This window comes from Cupressus sempervirens, chromosome 10 (genome assembly GCF_028749045.1).
Source record: "Cupressus sempervirens isolate cs-2001-9-10 chromosome 10, ASM2874904v1, whole genome shotgun sequence".
Classification (NCBI taxonomy): domain Eukaryota; kingdom Viridiplantae; phylum Streptophyta; class Pinopsida; order Cupressales; family Cupressaceae; genus Cupressus; species Cupressus sempervirens.
The window spans coordinates 518787881-518806855 of record NC_143127.1 but is presented as its reverse complement, the minus strand read 5'-3'; the positions used below and the strand labels follow the sequence as shown (position 1 = coordinate 518806855).

Sequence of the window (18975 nt, the reverse complement as noted above, 5' to 3'; positions counted from 1 at the left end):
ATCCTAAGAACCGTGTTTTTTATTCATCTTTATCAAATAAAATTTCAAATAAAGCATAGGTAATTGATAGTGGATCTTCTAGACATACAACAGGATACAAAGAAACTCTAAATTCTTTATCAGAGAAGGTTAACGGTGAAGTTACCATTGGTGATAACTCAGCACACTCCGTTGAAAGAATTGGAAATTGTACTTTGAAACTAAAATCAGAAAATACTCTTCTTCTTAAAGGTGTACTCTATGTACCAGGGATTAAAAGAAACTTAATCTCAATTACAGCACTTGAAAATGATGGACACAATGTTGCATTCGTGGATGGCAAAGTATTAACTTGGGCTAAGAACTCTTCCAACAAGAAAGCAAAGTTAATTAGTCAAAGAAAGGGATATTTGTATGAATTGAATACAGAATCTAGTTGATCCATTCAGGCCCTAGTGCACGAAGCTTGAGATTCAAATGAAATATGGCACAGAAGATTAGGGCATCTAAATTTTAAAACTTTATCAACTATGGAAAAGATGGTTATTGGATTACCCAAACTAAATAAAGACCAACCTAGTATTGGCAAAGGGTGTGCTCTGGGTAAAAGCACCAGAAGTCCCTTTCATGATAGTACTAGGAAAACAAATAATGTACTAGAATTAATTCATTCAAATTTATGTGGACCTATGTTTGTTCCTTCTCTTGGAGGATTCTGGTATTATATCTTGTTCATAGATGACTTCTCTAGGAAAACATGGATTTACTTTTTAAAATGCAAGGAATCAGAAGAAATCCTACAAAGATTTAAAGAATTCAAAGCATTAACTGAAAAATTTTCAGGACATAAAATTAAAGCCCTTAGAGTTGATAACAGAGGAGAATACCTCAGACTTGTTTAAAAGGTTTTGTAAAGAATTAGGGATTAAGAGGGAGTACACTGTTCCTTATAACCCAGAGCAAAATGGAGTAGTAGAAAGAAATAATAGGACAATTATAAAAGCTGCTAGGGCTATGATTTTTGACCAAAACCTATAATATTATCTTTGGGCAGAAGCCTCTTGTATTGTTGTATATATTCAAAACAGAAGTGCTCACTCCTATGTTAAAGATAAAACACCTAAAGAAGTATTTACTAAAGTAAAACCCAATATAAGTCATCTTAGAATTTTTGGATGTCCAGTACATATTCATGTTCCAAAAGAAAAGAGAACCAAGTTAGAACCTTCTGGGAGGAAAGGTATTTTTGTAGGGTATAGTGAAACTTCTAAAGCATATAAGATTTTCATACCTGGACAAAAAACTATTGAACTTAGCAGAGATGTAATCTTTGAAGAAGCTCTTGCATTCAAAAGAGCCATAAGTTCTAATGAACCTTCTTCTTTATCTAGTTCTGAAAGAAATAGTGAATTTGGGTCCCCGAGGGAGAACTTAGAAGAAATCGAAGATGAAATTCAAAATATGAACCTTGAAGAAAATTCAAAGAAAATACCACTTTGGGCCATTAAAACAGTTGAAGCAGCTCAAGACTTTGCTGCACCTTCCGAAACAGTCAAAGAAAGCAAAAGAACTAAAAGATTCTCTGGTTATACAGCTAACATAAGTGATTTATCCAAAACAAAGCCAACCAATCCCTCTGATGCTATTAAACATACAGCTTGGAAAGAAGTTATGATAGAAGAATACCAATCTATCATGAAAAATGATGTTTGGTAAATTGTTCCAAGACCTAAAGGAAAATCTGTTTTCTTCCAAGTGGATATTTAAAATAAAGCATGCTGCTGACGATAGTATTGAGAAGTATAAAGCCAGATTTGTAGCCAGAGGATTTTCTCAGAAAGAAGGGATTGATTATGAAGAAACCTTTGCTCCTATTGCCAGATATACCTCCATAAGAGCAATCTTAGCAATTGCCGCATCAAAGGGATGGAAGGTACATCAGATGGATGTGAAAATAGCATTCCTAAATGGAAAGATTTCAGAAGAAGAATATCTGGAGCAACCTGAAAGATTTGAAACTCATGATCCTAACGCTTTTGTTTGCAAGCTCAAGAAAGCTCTCTATGGGCTTAAACAGGCTCCCAGGGCCTGGTACGAAAGAGTTGATAAGTATCTCCCCAGCTTAGGATTCTCCAAGAATGAAGCTGATCCAAATTTATATTATAAAAGAGATAAAGATGATATGGTAATTCCGATACTGTATGTTGATGATCTACTAATAATAGGTGATGATCATCTCATAAATCAATGCAAAAAAGATCTAATTAGAGAATTTGAGATGAAAGATTTGGGACTCCTTCATTACTTCCTAGGACTGGAAGTACGACAAAATTTTGACAATATCATACTAAATCAAGGAAAGTATACATCAAATATTTTAAAGAAATTTGGAATGTGGAATTGCAAACCTATGTCTTCTCCAATGGAGACTAATCTGCATAAACTTAAGAAAGCAGCTGCAAAATCACCATCTATAGATTCTACTTTGTACAGACAAATGATTGGGTCTCTTATGTACTTAGTAAATACAAGACCAAATATTTGCTATGCAGTTAATGCCTTAAGTTAGTTTATGTGTGAACCAAAGGAGATTCACCTAGTCGCAATTAAACACATTATGAGATACCTACAAGGTACTCTTAATCTCGAACTCAAATATGAGAAAGTTGCTTTAGACTTACATGGATTCACTGATTTAGATTGGGGTGGAAGTGTTAAAGACAGGAAAAGTACTTTAGGATGTTGTTTTAGTTTGGGATCAGCAATGATATCTTAGATATGTAGAAAGCAGTCTTCAATAGCAAAGAGTTCCACAGAAGTCGAATGCATTGCAGCAGCGATGGCCTCCTAAGAAGCAGTATGGCTGAGGAAGTTATTTGTGGGATTATTTGGGCAAGCTATGAATCCCACGATTATTCATTATGATAATCAGAGTTCCATCAAGCTCTCAATGAATCCAATTTTCCATCACAGGTCCAAGCATATTGAAATTCCTTACCATTATGTAAGAGATATGGTAGACAGGAATTCTGTAAAATTGGAATACATTTGCACTGCAGATCAAACAACAGACATACTCACCAAACCTCTATCTAGAGTGAAGATAGAACACTTCAAGAGGAGACTTGGTATGGTTGAGTTGTAATCCATTTGTACTCTCTTGATTATTAATAAAATAATTTTATTTTGTCAGGCTATTGACTATTATGGGCTCCACCATTTGTATTCATTAATTTAAGAGGTGACGATCTCTGTAAATAATGAACACTTGTATAATACATTATGAGAGGTGACGATCTCTTAGATAATGTGTTAAACAGTAAAGTTCTACTGTAAGATCTAGACGAGTTCAAGATCATATTGTGATGTTGACATTGCTATGTTCATGGGTCACAAATTGGATAAAGGAAGAATCTTAATATTCTCTGAGTTTATCCTGTATTCTGGTAGATCTTAAAACTCAAGATCATGTTGTGATATGGAAATACCAATTTCTATAAAATCATAACTTGAATAAATGAAGAGATTACTCTTCAGATTTATCCTGTATAATATCACTAGTGGCAGTGATTTGTCATATCACAGGTTTAGTAATATGACTTTGTACCATGTGTTCTATGATACCACATACTAAGAAGAGACAGACAGTTATAGAGTATTAATTCTTGCTTATTTATCTGTATTGTTGTTGCTAGATATAATATCTCTTTGTAGGATTATCAGGTTACAAGGGAGTGTTAAGAATATTAACCAAGATAAACCTACAAGTCTGACAATACACACCGTACTTCCTCTTAATAGTAATATATCTCTAATGTTGGCATTTAATGATATATATATATATATATATATATATATATATATATATATATATATATATATATATATATATATATATATATGTGTGCCAAGTTAGGAAGGGTTATGTCCCTTGAGGGACATACCCTTTAGAAAGGATATATATGTAGGTTGTAAATGCAGATTATTTGACACACAGTTACAGCAGTTTGCTCCTATAAGCATTTTATATCCTGCAATTTATATCTGAGATTCTCTATCACAATAAAAGGTTAAATATTCAGTATTGTATCTGCATTATAATAAGCACTAATTTCATCAATATTCATACTACTTAGAAGATCATTCTCAGCATATAAGACAGGATTAAAAGTCTGATTAAGAGATAAGGATTTAGCAAAAACTTTACATAAATATTGGATGGAGAGATCTGAACAAGGGCCAGAAAATCCATAACCACTAGATTGATATTTAGGATAGTGAATGATCAAACAAAACCATATCTAGTAAAAGCATAAGAATAGGGTGCATCTAAATGAACAAAGGTAGCAGTAGGAGACGATGAAGAGGAACCCAAAGTAGCAGCAAATGATATGGCTCATTCATAGAGGCAAATCCAAAGCTAGTTAATGCCTATGTGCTCGACAATAACCAAGGCATTACTCAAGATATGATAACAACATGTCAATCAAGATTCAAATCAAATCGCATTGGAAAAGGTATACAGGACTATAGATATCAATGTCATGATGAAAGGAGTGAATCAAGATACACACATAGGGGGCAGACTTTTGTAAGAGAATTCTAGTAATTGAATAAGCAGCAAGTAGTACGAAGCTTCACGAGTGGCTATTGACCTTGTTGAACTAATAAATGTATCAGCTTAAGGTTTTCTTCCAATTACACAACTAATTGTTGTATACCCTATATAAGTTTATGTTAATTTAATCTCAGTTATAGTAGATCAAATCCATCCAAAATCAATTTTCCTCACCGACACCAAGCCAAGATATAAATCAACATGAATCATAAGCTCAACCTTGTCTCCCCTATGTTCACCTAAAGGCCCTCCCTAGATAGTTCCCCAATACTATAGCAATTATTCACATACTCATATTAGGACCACGATAGGATAAACCATTGGCCAGAAGTTGATTGCCTCATTCCCTTTGGAAGTAACCAATTCAAATGAGCCACCTAATTTTTCTATATCTTGGACTGAGTACCCAAGAGTTACCATTTCAAATGAGCAACCTAATTTTTGTATATCTTGGACTGAGTACCCCATAAATAGCTATGATCATTCCTTGACCTCCCAAAAGACATATATATTAGGTGGATGAAGTAAACTACAGTGAAGTTTTAAGGGTAGGAGAAAGGAGAGAGGGAGGGTCAATGAAGAGTCCCACCCTAGGGAAGGGGCTATTGCCACAGGTAGGGTCTAGTTAACCACCCTTTAGAGATGACTCTAGTGATTGATTAAAGAAGTTCGAGCATTGGATCAAAATGAAATAAACACCACAACCATTGGGAGCTTGCCAATTAAGTTTTTCCTTGAAAACCATTTCAAAGATTGCTTAGTTCTATGAGACCACTATAACCCATTTCAAAGAGTTGGGTTGGGGCAGGGCTAACCTCCCTTATTATATAGGCTCCCCCAAGGCCTCATTAATTAGCTTAGCCATTCTGCCTAGAAAGAAAAGTTTGCTTTCATTGATTTTTCACACCCAAGAAAGATGAATTTATTGGTTACAAACATGAGTCTCATCTAGCATAGAGATTCAGGAATCAATTTCAATAAATAGACATCCAATCCATTTGTCATTTTCATCTCACTCATTGTGTAAGGGTTTCCTCACAAACAGAGTGCATGACGTGAAGTTGAGTTATTATATTGACATGTTACTCATATCATGACATATGTACATAAACAATCAACAAATGGTTGAGCAGTGCACCATCTTCCAGGTTGCAACAAATTGACAAGGAAGTTGAATGATAGGTTGGTTTAAATCAACATTATTTGAGTTGAGTCTTATGAGAGCACGCAATCTTTGGAGGAGAAAGAGCACCTCAGGCTATCTAGATTGGTATGGGCATCCCAAGGCTTGCTATCCAGCAGCATAGTTAGTTGGACCCCTTGATTCAGTGGTTGATTCTTATGTAGATAATTATGTCATCTAATCAATCGCATTATTGACTTAGAGTTGATAGGGAGAACAACTATTCAATATTAACTTAAGAAAGTAATGACTACTAGACTGGAGAGGAAGTGTGAATTCCAACAAAAGTAAAGATGAGCCTAGGCAAGAAAGGCAATGAAAGTCATTCAAGCACCCATTTCAATCCAATTGTTGCTGCAAATTGTCTATAGTAGGGGGTCATTTCACCCCTCTATGATAACTATGAAAGGGGGATTGGTGATACTTCTACTATATATCCAACCAGGGCTCAAGTGGTTGAGCAACAACTTTGAAATGATTCTATGGCAATCTCCTAATGTGCCAAGATTATGAGCCTAACTATTCCTTGTTATGATAGTTAAGAACAATTATACTTGGGAGCTAGTATTCCTTCAATTCAAGTGAGTTTAAATGTTGGATTGGTTTATCGAGGGCAAAAGGATTGACAGTACCCAATGATCAAGGAAACATAAAGTACTCCTCCAGGGCATTCGCTAATGGCACTACTTGGTCTGGGAGTTGACTAGAACTAAAGAGAACGTCTAACCAAGGAAACTTGAAAATAGGCAAATCGGGAGGGGGCCCATTTATAGATTGAGTCATAGAAATTACCCATTGTTTATGCACTCTTAGCTCAAAGTATCTTCTTTCATCACCTTCAATACTAACAACTCCATCCACTGATTTACTATTGCATCTGATTAATAGAAATGAGGGCCTTTGAGGTGGGGGTGGGTGTTGGCCAATAGAGCAATAATGAAAGGATGTCTTCCAACTCCTTCCCTTAGAAAACATTTGTTGCATATGGGTGGTTGCCTAATAAAGACTTCAAGATTATACGACGAGTTGGAGAAAGGAGATTCAAATAGGAAAATAATTGACTTACAGATTGATATTCTAAAACTTTTGGATTCTTCATTACCTGATAAGTACGAGATATTTTCCACAAGTCAAATTGTGATATTGCTATCAGGATTTAACTATGTAGTTTTTGAGTCAAGCTCATTGACCCATGTATCATGAGTAGTGATTCACACATGAATCCATCTCTCATGAGAATAAAAGGAACACTTAGCACTCATTGGATCTAGGTGATGCTCACAGAGGTGAAGCACCAGGACTTCCCGGGAGGTCACCCATCCCAATACTACTCTTGCTCGAGCACGCTTAACTACGGAGTTCCCTCCATGGTTAAACCCACTCTTCTTGCAACCCCATTTGCAAAACCTTCACCAAGTGTTGTGCCTTAATGAACGATTCATTAGAAAACCCATTAAGCTCATCGATTGATAAGTAGGAGATATTTTCCACAGCAAGTCAAATTGTGATATTGCTATTAGGATTTAACTGTGTAGTTTTTGAGTCAAACTCATTGACCCATATATCATGAGTAGTGATTCACACATGAATCCATCTCTCATGAGAATAAATGGAACACTTAGCACTCATTGGATCTAGGTGATGCTCATAAAGGTGAAGCACCGGGACTTCCCGAAAGGTCACCCATCCCAATACCCAGCTCAAGCGCACTTAACTATGGAGTTCCCTCCATAGTTAAACCCACTCTGCTTGGAACCCCATTTGCAAAACCTTCACCAAGTGTTGTGCCTTATGAACCATTCATTAGAAAGCCCCTTAAGCTCATTGATTGATAAGTAGGAGATATTTTCCACAACAAGTCAAATTGTGATATTACTATTAGGATTTAACTGTGTAGTTTTTCAGTCAAACTTATTGACCCATTTATCATGAGTACTATTTCACACATGAATCCATCTCTCATGAGAATAAATGGAACACTTAGCAATCACTGGATCTAGGTGATGCTCACAAAGGTGAAGCACCGGGACTTCTTGGGAGATTACCCATCCCAGTGCTACTCCAGCTCGAGCACCCTTAACTATGGAGTTCCCTCCATGGTTAAACCCACTCTGCTTGAAACTTTGTTGTGCCTTATGAACCATTCATTAGAAAGCCCCTTAAGCTCATCGATTGATAAGTAGGAGATGGGTTGCAAGCAGAGTGGGTTTAACCATGGAGGGAACTCCGTAGTTGAACTTCTATTAAGACTTTTCTTGGAAACAATTCAGTAAGACTCCAGTATCCAATCAAAGCTACAAGTCTAATTTTTAGGTATAATCATGAGCAATTATTGAAAATATTTTCCCAACTAAAAACTGAAAATGAAAATTTCCAACTAAAAAACATTTCATCGACAGTATTCCAAATAACATTCTGTCTACCAATAGCACCAGATCATTGTAAGCATAGATGATCAAACTATAAATTCCAACTTTTGCATGTATGATACTGCATACCACTGACGGTGGCAACGAGTACAAGAAGGCTCCAAATAATAGATTTTACATGTACTGCTCGAGTACGAGAAGAAATTGAATGCTTGATGGTAGCGGATTCTAAAACAAACTGGCTACAGGCGAGCGGGTTTGTCAGCAGTAAAACAGAAAAGAAGCAACTATTGATTTGTTCTGGCTACAACCTAACATTCCAACTAACGAGTAACAATTTCGGGTATGAAATAAAAACAATGAAAAAATAAAGATCTCAAGTTTATATAGATATACGTTGGTGATTCTATGCTCAAACCAATCACAGAATCTATGTATCAAATTACGTGTCTCTCATGCATTTGTGTTTCATTTTAACAAACTGTTTGAATTTACCAGTAAAACGCAGCCTCAGCTCTTCAAGTTATATAAGATATCTAACTTTATTTGGCAGATTTCTCTAAAAAATCGTAGCTTTAGAAGCAACAACAGTGGGCTCAGCCAAGTTCATTTGAGATCATGGGGAATTCATCCATCAAACTTTAATGGAACCAAAAATTGTATTTAACAGAAGGAGTCGAAGGAGTTGACCTTTATCTGGAATGAAAACGATCCCCTGCCCTTGGCTGAAATTCACACCTTTGTTATAGGCTGACAAGATTGTAGAGTTGATCCCGGAACTTTTTTCAAGAGCGGTGAGGCTGTCTGTTGTCCGCAGAGGGTATGTGAGGAAAAGGCCATAGAGTTTGCTAATAGCTTTATTACCACACGAACAATTTACACTGACATTAACAGTTTCGCCTTCTTGAAGATTCAATTGGTCATAATTGGGATTCACCTGTTTCAGCCACGCCGCGCTCGTGAGGTTAGCGTAATATCCTGCAATTTTTTCGTAGGTGTCACCTCCCTTTAAGATATATTGGAATCGGTGGCCCAGGTATGTATTGCCGTCATCCAGGCTAAGGCAATCACAGGAGAAAGGAATCTTGATCCGTTGGCCAGCAATTATGACATCTTTACTGGTTAATGAATTTAATTTCACCACGGTGTCCTGACTAGTAACGTTGTTAAAAAAATTTAAAATAAAGCTCAAGTTATAATTGGGAGAAATGTAATAAGAGCCGAACGACAAATCACAGCCTCTGCTGCACTGCCCCTGTGCAACCCCCATTTCCATTACCATCGCCGTCATCGCCATGGCCACAGCCATCGCCAATCTAAGTTTCGCCATGAATAACAACTCCTCCGCCTCCTTGATTGATTTGATTAGCCCCAAATAGGCTTAAACGAGATTATCAGATTCCGTTTTCTTATTCTCCATCGCCGGCGGCGGCAACAAGCCACTGCTCTGTTTCTTTGGTTGACGGCTCTATTTTATACGTTGGCTGAATAATATATATAGAATAGGCCCCGCCTCGAGACAGCATACAGCTCAGAAATAATAGATGCGAATGAGCAAGGCAGAAGGCATCTCTGTGTCATTTGATCTTCTGTGGGAAGAGATTTACCGCAGCCCGTGATAATGACGACAAAGCGTTGACAACAACTGAGTCAATCGACTCGTTCGTTTCAATCCCACATGGCCACAACCTCTCCCACAATTCAAACTTCGTGGGGGCAGTCGGTAAAAAGGCTTATTGAATGAATCGAAGCCTTCCATCGTCGCAGGAAGGGCAAATAAGGAGAAACTGCCCCCTTATCGTTATCCGGGAGGATAAAAACAATATTGCGGGCCCTAGATCAAAAACTTGTTGCCGAGTGCAGTGTCATAAGGCTGTGGGTCTTGGTGTGTGATCTGGTCAAACTCGACTGGACAAATATTGGGACTGAGACCTTAACAGTGTTTGTAGTGTAGATGCTACCCTTGGTGATGGTCAATGCATTCATTCCCTTGGCTTCTTTCGAGGTCATCGCATCTAAATCCATAATTCTTATGTTAGTCAAAATTATTCAAACCTCTAATCATTCTATCTTAGACTCATTTTTAATGGTAATGGTCAATGCATTCCGTTGGCTTCTTTTGAGGTTATCTCATCTAAATTTGTAGTTCTTATATTGTCAAAATTATTCTAACAAATCACTTTAATACATTCTTTGAAATAGTTGATGATCCTATTCTAGGTTAGCCTCTCTTGTTGATTATGTTACTCCCCCTTCTTTGTGACTATTTGCTCTCTTAAGGGGCAAAATAGATGCACCTTATATTAAGATCTATTGAAGGCCTAAAAAATGTCCAACTTGTCTTAATGATATTAGAAGCTATCATTTTATCAAAAGTTTTGGTCTATAATATATCTACATATGGTACTTCTCCATGTAACAAGGTTGTTTGTGCTACCATATAGAAAGGAGATGAAGTTTGGAATATGCTCCATCTATGCACTCAATTATTACAAAGACAAAATCAATCTATGGCAATGGTTAACCTCGATAAAATTAGTTTGTGTCAATGATTGTGTAACCTATATGAGATCCCTTGGTTATTGGGAGAAAATTTCAATATGATTGAATATAACAAAAAATAGATGTGAAGCTGTCAATATGGATAGGAAGGGGAATGAAAACATTTCTAGTAAAGGTTGGAGGCTAAACTTAATCACTTCTTTAAGGATTGGAGAAAGATATCTTTAATATTTGATTTACATAGTGTAATGCTCAAAGGAGGGGAGAAGAATCTACAAAAGATTGAACTAGCTCTATGTCAGTAGGGATTATGTCAATTTGAACCAAACCAAGAAGGTAGAAAAGTGGGTGTCTACCCTTATAAAATTAATGGCTGTCACACTATTAGAACTCGTATCGAGGTAGAGGGAAGGACTTTTTAGGGGGGACATAAAAGAAGATGACTTTATATGAAATACTAATCTGATGAATGATTGGGATTGTAGAGATGCAACCTTTAGCCTTAGAGAAATTAACAAATGGATTCTAAAGGGCTATAATGATTTAGAGATGGGGGAACAATGTCAAAGGATGGGGAAATACTTTTTAAGACAATAGGTAAGAAGTATGTTATGGATAAAAGATTAAGTAGGAAAGTGAGTTGCAAGAAAGACTGTTAAAAGTTGAATATTGCATTCAAGAAGACCTTATTAATGAAAGGATACATAAAGAACTTGACATAGCAAAATATTCCTTAAGGAGGTCATAGGAAAATAAAATACAAGAGTTCAAAATGAGAGCTAAGTTAAATTATATTAACAATGGAGATAAGGCTACTAAGTTTCTCTTTAGATATATCAAAGTAAGGAATCAAAGAAAAAATTGAAAAAATCTATCATGATGGCACTATCATTATTAACCAAGAAGGCATTAGGAAACATTTTTTATTTTTGTACAGGAAGCATTTTAAAAAGAAGGGAAACATGATGTCAGTATTAATGCTAGAGTAGGTAGTTGAAAATGATCCCAAAGAAGATTGATGAAGGTGATAAGGTTACACTAAGGGGTGGCATTACCAAAGAAAAAATAGGGAAATTTATTTTGACATTAAATAATGATAAATTGTTAGAGGATGATGGATGCACTATCAAATTCAATAAATTCAATATTGAATGGATCTATGAAGATCAATTGTAATTTTACAAAGATGCTCTAGTAAGACAATAACTAGGTAAGATTTTTAATAAAAATGTGATTCAACTTCTCTCTAAGGAAGGTGACAAGGTTTTGATTTAAAATGGGAGGCCTATCACCTCGTTGGGTGTCTCATACAAATTCCTAGCTAGGATGTTAGCTATGAGATCAATGGATATTGTATCCAAGTTTATAAATAACACTCAAACTAGCTTCACTAAAGGCATGTATATCCTAGAAAACTATATTAGTAGGTGGGAGGCTAGGAAATGAGCTAGGTTATCTAATTAAATTTATTTTATGCTTCTATTGGATTTTGTAAAAGATGTGACTAGGTTGTGTAATCACCAAAAATGATCATCTAGACTATGAGCCCCCCTTCTAGCATTTTTGTTTGATTTATCCATTTCTTATTCTTGATCAAATCATCAATTTTCTATTTATTAGATTATAACCTATGGTTTGACTACTTTATCCTAAGTCTTTTATTTAATTGGAAGAATTTGTCCCCTTTTAATTAAATAAAATCCCTAAAGTCCTACTTATCCTAAGTGTGCACTTGAAACACATTATTTCTATATTTTTAAAAATATAAGGCATTTTTGTCTCACGTGAGTTGCACACTTTCCAAGGTGAGTGGAATCTTTATTCTCCTCCACACATCTTTTACCTCTTAAACACCAACATTGATCTTGCTTAGGTGAGATTCTTGTGCATATGGATTACTCAAGGTTCATTCTCCACCCTTGATTTTTCTTTTTAATTTCTACCATCCATTTTTCTTTAAAAGAAGTCTCTCTCCTCACTCTCTCTTATCATTCTAGTTTATGCTAACACTATGTTGTTGGTTTTCTTATAGCTTTTGGAGCACTTGGAGCATTCATACATTCTTGCATTCTTAGCTAGCGTTCATTCTACTTGCATTATGGCATACCCTTTAGCTTAGCTTCCTTTATGCCTTAGCTTAGCTCACATAGCTTAACTAGGAGGATCTTGTAACTCTCTTTGCTAGCTCTTGCATTTCATATAGAATAGCTTACATTTGCATTACTTTTCATTCTAGTTCATTGAATATTGACATCCTTGCCTCTACTCTTTGAATCTTCTATTCTATGGTGCACCTTGCAAGGGTTGCATAGCTAGGTTCATTTGAGAGAGACACTCTCATAGCTCTTGCACATCATATATAAAAAGTTATAGGCTACCTCTTGAGATGCTCTTCATCATGGGTATTCTTGAGAATAATGGTCTATAGAAGTGTACCCTCTTTTTGGTATACATTTTTGGCACCCACTTTGGGGCTGGACATCGTTGTTTAGCTCCATTTTGCTCTTTTTGTTATTTTTTGCATTTGTGAGTTTTGATTTTGATTTTGAAGCCAGAAATATTGTATGATACTTTCTCTATGACCTTATGAGACTTTTTGTGAAGGGATCTAATACAAGGCCAATTCATCGTCGTACTAGCATTTTGCATTTTGGTGTATTATTGTTGGGGAAAGTATTGTACCATTTGATACAGAGTATCATTCTCAGAAAAAGTATCACCCTAACATGCTAGAAATTATCATGCAATACTAATTCAGTTTGTAGTGTCATTCTATCTATTTCATTTGCTCAATCTGGCTTCCAAATTTCATTTTGCATTTCCAATATTTCATATTTTGGTTATTGGTTTTCTAACAGGTTGATGCAGTGCAAGGTAGGAGAATCCCCAAAGGAGATGTCCTAGCCCCTAGAAAATAACCACAGAATAGAAACACAATACAAGATATAAGATCTAATACCAAACAGAACTCTTTATTTATTAAATAATTGTTTACATGCAATATGCTCGACTTTAAGGCCTCCTGGGTTACAACTAAATACAACAACAATTACAATAATAGTTTTGCAAGATCCCACAAGATCCAACTCAAACATTAGCTCGTCCAGATTCACACTCTAGTAGAAACCTCCAAGGAAGATCTAAACTTGTGCTCGTAGGCCCACCAAGCAATCTCCTTGTTTCCCAAGCCTCAACTACCAACCCTTCTCAAACTTTATCCAAGATCCAGGTGTAAATTGTCTCACATTTGGCACTTTGCCCACACACTTAGGAAAACTTCACTCAGTCAACTACTCCATCTTCTCCATGCTCTTCTCCAAGCTTCTATACAAGAAGAGATCACACCTTGAGAGGTTCATTACAAATGCCCATATGCCTTGCTTAAATAGGCACTTACCACCCAAGATGTTACAAACACAACCAATGTGGGATAAAAAGTAAATGTAACTACCTTATAACAAATATTAATTCCCACCCAAGTACGACTAAGCACCACCATGTGGCCCAACAAATATTAAATGCATAATTTAAGGAACTTTCCACAAACTTATTGAATTCTACCTACACACCTCGATAAATGGAATGATAACCATTTTGCTTATTTTTCTTTTTATGCCACCCAAGCACCTCAATAAATGAAAAAAGCCTTTTCTCTCCATTTTTCCATTTTCTATTTTATTTAAATTATTTTTCCTCTAATTTTAGTCAATTTCTCTTTCCTCCAGCTTTTTTTTTCACACCCCCTTTTGTTTTGTGATGCAAGATGCTCTTGTATCAAACTCCCCAGGTAGATAGAAAAGTATGTCCCATATTTTGATGCCAAAAGAAAGATCCATGACCATCTTCAACTTTGCCAAAGGTTTCCACTCCAACAAGGACAAGAAAACCAAATTTCACGTCATCTAGATCTGCTTCAGCCATCCAAACATCAGAAGCATCTAAATCACCACTAACCATTCAACATGTAGCTTATCACATCCATCCATGTCAGGGACAAGTGCACCCAACTCCGCATCCATAATACCAACATATAGATCCAAGACCAAATCCACATTGGCTCAAAAACATATGCCAAACTCTCAATACCAACGATCTCATTGCTCATGACAAGATGCTCTCAAACACATAACTCATCACCAACAACAATTGGATTATCCACGACCAAGTGCTTTTTGATTTCCATGTCAGACTCAACCAACTAGTCATGAAAACCAATCTCCATCCCAACATCAACAAGGTTAGGAATATCCTCAATAATAGGCTCAAGTTTCTTTGCAGTTTTCAAATCAAACTCCACAAACTAATCAAAAAAACCAACCTCCACCTCGACCTTACCATGCCCTCTTCTCTCTCAAAAAAATCTTCTAACCGACTAGACAACTCTCTTCCAGATTGAGAGACTCCAACTCCAAGAGCATACAATTTTCTTCTTTAGTTCTTCAACTCTTTTAGAAAAAGTAGCATCCACAACAACATCCACTCGAGCAATCATTTCATTAATCATCGTCTCCACTATATTACAAATATTTGCAATCATCCCAAAGTCCAATCTTCTAGGAAGCATTTTCCAAGATCTTCACAAACCCTCTACATCAAATCCTTCCCCACTCACTTTGCGACAAACTTAGGTTGTTTGCAAGTCAAATCACAACCTACCACCTCACACGAACAACCAGGAAAAAATCACAAGTCCAGGAACACAGATCTGCAATACACAAACCCTCTGTGATCATGCCCCAACAAGATCAATCTTCCATCTTTACATCCATCGATCATGCAAGTTAGAACCATGATCTACCACCTCACAACCAAGATATCTTAGACTCTAGAAAGAACAGTCCACCACGAGATCAAGATCTTCTCATATCAACTCCTCTTGACCTAAGGTCTTGGTGCAAACTACCTCAGCTTTAGAGATCTGTCTACACACTTAGGAACAACTATGCTCTAATACCATTTGATGTAGTGCAAGGCAGGAGAATCCCCAAAGGAGATGTCCTAGCCCCCAAAAAATAACCACACAATGAAAACACAATAAAAGATATAAGATATGATACCAAATACAACTCTTTATTCATAAAATAGTTATGTACATGCAATATGCCCTGTTGTAAGGCCTTCTGGGTTATGGCCAAATACAACAAAAATTACAATAACTGTTCTACAAGATCCCTCAAGATCTAACCCAAACACTAGCTAGTCTAGATCCACACTCTAGTAGAAACCTCCAAGGAAGATCTAAACTTGTGATTGCAAGCCCACCAAGCAATCTCCTTATTTCCCAAGCCTCAGCTACTAGCCCTTCTCAAACTTTATCTAAGATCCAGGTGTGAACTACATCACATTTAGCACTCTGTCCACACACTTAGGAAAACTTTACTCACTTACCTACTTCATCTTCTCCACGCTCTTCTCCAAGCTTCTATACAAGAAGAGATCACACCTTAAGAGCTTCATTACAAATGCTCATATGCCTTGCTTAAATAGGAACTTACCATCCAAGATGTTACAAGCATAACCAATGTGGTATAAAAGGCAAATATAAAACAAATATTAAGTTCCCACCCAAGTACAACTAAGCACAACCATGTGGCCCAACAAATATTAAATGCATGATTTAAGGAACTTCCCATAAACTTCTAGAATTCCACCTACATACCTCAATAAATGAAATGACAATCATTTTTCTTATTTTTCTTTTTATGCCACCCATGCACATCAGTAAATGAGAAAAATGTTTTCATTCCATTTTTCTATTTTCTATTTTATTTAAATTATTTTTCCTCTAATTTTCATCACTTTCTCTCTCATCCAATTTTTTTACACTCGCTTTTATTTCATGATGCAAGATGCTCCTGCATCACAGGCCCTAATGATGGTGTTGTAGGGTTATTTTAGATTTCATTGACTATTTTGATGCCCTAAACCTTGTTAGTTTTGTAGGGTCTTATATTGCTTGCTTGCATTGCTAAAGGAAAAATTGCAAAAAGGGCTACTACAACAGTTGCACGGCTGCCCAAGCAAAAAGAAAAAAAAAGTATGTTCATTTAATTTCAAGTGTGGCATATACTAGTTGTTTCATTTTTTTAGGCACATAAATACCATTAGTAAGGTTCTATCATTGATAGGAGAGTACGCTCTTCACCTTCATGGTGAGTCGTAAATCTTGACTCATCATTGGTTCAAGAAAGTGGGTGGTATATTCCAATCTTTAGTCATCTTAATTAACTTGTTTAATGTTCTTAGGGTAAGCATTGGGCAATAAGAGAGTATGCTCTTCACGTACTTGGTAAATCAGAAATCTTGACCTCCTTGGTGTGGATCCATTTTGTTCAATCTCACTAGTGAGATTTTACCTTTAGAGGATTTGATATTGGTGGAAAGATACCAATAGGAATGACCTGAAGTGTGAACAAGAAAAACCTAGCTAATTCAACCCACTTTAACCAAAAACTTTTAATAAAGGCGAAAGCCTTGGGGGCATAAAACTTGACTTTACTTAGGGAGGTTACTTATGGGATTAGGACCATGAGGAAATGACTAGGTGGGTATGCTTAAGGTACTCTTGTGATCGTAAGGCATCCATCTCATATTGGGTGCAAGAGGGGTCTTATGAAAAAAATCCTTACTAGACACATTAGGATTTAGAGGTTGTCCTATTTTTCCACTCAATATTTGGTGCAAGGATTGATCCTAGTGGACTACCTGGATCACATCAAGATTTGACTCACCATATGTGTTCCTTTAGATGTGGGTAACCCATCTACAATAAAGCCAATATTTATTATGGGCAACCACTTTGTGTGAGGCAAGGGAGCATCAATTTTTGGGCCAATGTATTGAGTAATGAGTCATTTCCTTTAGGTAGATATTGCTTCAATGTGACTTCGAATGTGATAGACCCATGGAAATATTTTGAACATACACAAATGGTAGTATTCATACGGCTTTTTGCTTTCAAAATTTCCCAAGTGTTTTTATTGGCAAGGTTGCTTTATCCCTTGTCCAATTGCTTGAAGACATGTGTTTGTATCACAATTGCTTTCAAAATCACTACCTTGTTATAAAAAATTGGAAAAAATTATACTATCACAGTTATATTACACAAATTGGTCCAAAATCTCAATCAAAACATAGGTCTTTTAGGCACAAAGTCACTAAAATTATTTTTGTTGGACTATCGTCATATTGCTTACCTCATAAATATTGTACAATACTTATGGATTATGGAAAGTATCATTTGATTTTACTAGTATATTGCTCTTTGTCCAACTGCCATACATAAACTAATGTATTGCTTGAAAGTGTTGTATCACCTCTTGGAAACTATCATACAAACTTCCTTGTTGTTCGTCTATCGGTCAACTCTCTATATTATGTTGCCTGATCTTTTTGCTTTCTTAATTTGACCTTGATTATGTTCTTGGCTGATTTAGGGTTGTCTATACTTGATCATGTTGTGTCCCTAGTCTGAAATATATATGTTTGGCTCTGTTCTAGGTTAAAAACAATCATGTTGGTTCTTTGGATAATATTTGACTTGAAGGATTGTTCACTTGTCATTTTTGCTCATTCTACCTACTTTTCTATTTGGCTTCTTGCCTAGCTCTTGACTCAAGTTGCTAGTGTCATAAGCTTCATGGACACTTTTGACAAGTTACTCTCATTGCTAGCCATCTTTGACAAGTGAACATCTTAATTTTCTAAGTTTGGATCCCAAGTGCTTTGTGCTATCTTACTAGGCTAAAAGCTAGCTATTACATGTCAGTTACAACTAGGTTCCAACTTGGTCGAAGAAGTCATCCTTCTCTTAGCTTTAGACAATTACCCTCTTCAACTAGGCATCCATGTCAGCAACATTTTTAGGTTGAACCTATCTTTGACAAAGTAGAGGAAGACAAATCCGCTTGGTATGATCCTCTTAGTCATTTTGGTAGTTCCTTTGATACTCTGCTTGATACCCCTAGGGCTGAAAATGGTATGTCTTTCACCATGAATCAAGAAGAGAGAAACTAACACTTAAACATCTTCTTTGCACTTAGGCATGAACAAATAGAAAGAGAGAAGAAATCTTACCAAGATAAGCAAGCAAGACTAGAATGCAAGAGACTTGAACAAGAAAGACAAGTGACCACTAGAATGTATGCTCACATGTATAAGGAAAATAGGGCTCACAATGCTAATGCTCATGGCTTTGGAAATCATCACACAAATACCTTTGAAAACCAAAATTCTAATGCCACTGATAGAAATCCTTTTACAAACTTTGGGACCAATGGCAATAACACCCCTCCAAGGACCCCAAGTCTCATCTTGAGGGAAAT

The 18975-nt window shown here is 36.2% G+C and overlaps 1 protein-coding gene across 1 annotated transcript in view; it reads right to left on the bottom strand.

Moving 5' to 3' along the window:
* The window catches only part of CERK1 (chitin elicitor receptor kinase 1), a 130514-nt gene extending 120889 nt beyond the window's left edge, over positions 1-9625 (bottom strand). The window contains exon 1 of the mRNA XM_089807604.1: positions 8840-9625. Within this exon, the coding sequence (XP_089663730.1) occupies positions 8840-9479 (640 nt within the window). The 5' untranslated portion in view covers positions 9480-9625. The remainder of the gene's footprint in view (positions 1-8839) is intronic.
* Positions 9626-18975: the final 9350 nt, after the last annotated feature.